Raw genomic sequence first — 2,921 nt, 5'->3', positions numbered from 1 at the left:
GAGGTGTATTTTGCCTCCTGATGCCCCCTATGATGTGTATATTATCTCCTGATGCCCCCTATGAGGTGTATTTTGCCTCCTGATGCCCCCTATGAGGTGTATTTCTGTGTTCCAGCCTGGCCTCCAGCACCTCTGGCAGATGATGATGTGAGGACATTTAAATGGCCGTCCAATCGGCATCGCCTAGGTCATCCCCCAATCTGCAGGCCGCTCTCCATTGGTGTGTGAATGGCGGAGAGGTGTACATTTCAAAACAAATAAAGGAAAAGTTTTGCAGCGCTCTGTCCCCGCACCGGCCGCCTCCTGATCCGGCTCCCCCGCACCCAATCAATATATCTGGGAGAATGGCGGAATCGGGCGACCATTGGCCGGGCAGATCCGGCAGTGTGACCGGCATGTGTGATGATCTCCGGCATGGAGCCGCACTTCCTCCGGCTGCCCCACATTTCTCGGAATGAGGAGAGGATGGGGGGAGGGCGCTGGGAGCCTCGGGGCCAAAGCGCTAAATTTAAAACAAATGTCTGGGCCGTGATGATCATGAGGATAAGTGCGGCATTGCTCTCCGGTCATCCCGGGGAGGAGGAGGCGGCGAGGAAGTCACCGGATCGGCCACAATAATGGGCCCGGCGCTCCTCTTCCTCCTCGGCACACAAATGGCTGCCGGCTTTGGCGGGAGCGCGGCAATCCCCGAGCTCCTCACACACTGCCCCTCACCGGGATCCGGTCACGCCGCCTCCATGGCCCGCAGCAGCGCCTCCCTCCATTTCTCCTTTGTCTTTTATTTTTTTTCCTTACCATTTCCGTACTTTTTCGATGGCGGCCATAACCCGTTTGATGTCATCTTTAGCCCGGCTTCGTGTCTCGGCTCGGACCGAGCGTCCCGACATGGCTGCAGTGTTTAGTCAGGGAGGGGGAGATGAGGGAGATTCGCCGCCGGTTACTTGTCTCTCTTTCTTCTCTCACACACGGCCGAGCACAGCCAACCCGCGCATGCGCATTACTCTGCCTGCTGCTGCTCGGCTGCTGAGGGGGATGGGGGAGCCGCACACCCACAGTAGAATACACGGCCGCTGTCCATTCATTCCATGTCAGCACCACACAGCTGGCCGCACACCCCCATAGTGTCACCCAGCACAAACTTCTCTATATGTGTGGTATATATTATAAACACCGAGATACAACAATGCTTGTCACAGCCACCCTCTGAGCTGGTGACGTCATTGCATCATGACTGGACCTACCGCACACCGTGCTGGGTGCCCCCAGCATACAGGGCCCGGGCTGTCTGTGCCATGGTGGATCCTGGCAGTCATTTATCCAGGGAAAAACAAATAGCAGCCTCGGCTAAAGCATTTTTCCTTTTCAGAATCCTATTGAGCTCATTGTTTGGTTAGTGTGTTTCCACCATTGGCATAGGGGCCCCAGAATGAGACTGGCATTGATGTTGGCACCGGAGCTTACACTCATAGATACAGATATGTGGCAAAGGGACGGCAAAGTATTTCACTTCATGAGGGCCAAAGACCCTCCTCAGCCAAAAGAGAACCCTACAGGGGCCCCAAGTTAGTTCTGCACAGGAGCCCACTGTTGGATAGTATGGGAAAATCGTGCTAAGAGCAGCAAAGTGAAGGGTCAGTAGTATGCAATACAGAGGTTGGGAGTAACATAATGGTCAGAAAACAAACACGTATTGTCTGAGCCTACCTTAATAAGTCATACAAATAATAAAGTACTGTCCATGGGCTTAGATCTGCACCCCTCATCCATTCCTCATATTAACCCTCTTTGGCCACAGCTCACCTCCAAACTCTTCCCTCCACACATTCAACATCTCTTATAACCCACCATGTGTACAGCTCACCCCTGACCACAATGTACCTCCGCATACCTCATTTATGGCTCACCTTTGCACCCCCCTACATCCACAGTTCTAGAACCTCCATAACCACTCATGGTACAAATTTGTGGTATTTTCCTGCTAGCCCAGCCACAGAATTGTAACATAGTGGGTAACAGTAGCTGGACTTTCAGGGTGGACATCATTGGTGGGTGCCCATTCACCACTGAAGCCTATTTTTTCACATATATTTATTTTCAAGAAATACGTTATCAGTATACATCATTTTTTTCCACATTTCATTGCTCTGGTCCCTCCTCTTCTTTTGTACAAATTCCTGAATGCTGCAGTGAATAGCTCTCTCTGAAGTATTTTCCTGTGAGCCCCAGCCAGCATGATGATGCATGTCCTGAAGATGTGTCCATCATGCCCTGGGCTCACTGAAAATACATGGTATAATACTGGGCATTACTGAAGCCAGAAGATGATGGTGGTTCAGAATAAGGGGCATGACTGAAGCCAGAAGATGATGACGGTGCAGAATAAAGGGCATGACTGAACCCAGAAGATGATGGCAGTGCAGAATAAAGGACAGTACCGAACCCAGAAGATGATGAAGGTGCAGAATAAGGGGCATGACTGAACCCAGAAGATGATGGCAGTGCAGAAATTGAGGAAAGTACTGAACCCAGAAGGTGATGGCAGTGCAGAATAAAGGACAGTACTGAACCCAGAAGATGATGAAGGTGCAGAATAAAGGACATTACTGAAACCAAAAGATGATATCAGTGCAGAAAAAAGGGCATTGCTGAACCCAGAAGATGATGGCGGTGCAGAATAAAGGAAAGTACTGAACCCCAGAAGATGAAGGTGGTGCAGAATACAGGAAAGTACCGAACCCAGAAGATGATAGAGGTGCAGAATAAGGGGCATTACTGAACCCTGAAGATGATGGAGGTGCAGAATAAAGGGCATTACTGAACCCAGAAGATGATGGCGGGGCAGAATAAAGGAAAGTACCGAACCCACAAGATGATAGAGGTGTAGATTAAAGGGCATTACTGAACCCAGAAGATGATGGCGG

The 2,921-nt window shown here is 50.5% G+C and overlaps 1 protein-coding gene across 4 annotated transcripts in view; it reads right to left on the bottom strand.

Moving 5' to 3' along the window:
- The window catches only part of BCL7A (BAF chromatin remodeling complex subunit BCL7A), an 18,889-nt gene extending 17,866 nt beyond the window's left edge, over positions 1 to 1,023 (bottom strand). For 2 of the 4 annotated variants that reach the window (XM_072415923.1, XM_072415925.1), the window contains exon 1: positions 807 to 1,003. In XM_072415923.1, coding sequence (XP_072272024.1) covers positions 807 to 841 — 35 coding nt within the window. In that variant the 5' untranslated portion in view covers positions 842 to 1,003. Of the gene's footprint in view, positions 1 to 795 lie in introns of all 4 variants that reach the window. The other 2 variants (XM_072415924.1, XM_072415922.1) reach the window with 2 other exon arrangements.
- Between the last annotated feature and the right edge of the window lie 1,898 nt (positions 1,024 to 2,921).

Source organism: Pyxicephalus adspersus, chromosome 6 (genome assembly GCF_032062135.1).
Source record: "Pyxicephalus adspersus chromosome 6, UCB_Pads_2.0, whole genome shotgun sequence".
Taxonomy (NCBI): Eukaryota; Metazoa; Chordata; class Amphibia; order Anura; family Pyxicephalidae; genus Pyxicephalus; species Pyxicephalus adspersus.
This window is presented reverse-complemented; position numbering and strand designations above follow the sequence as displayed.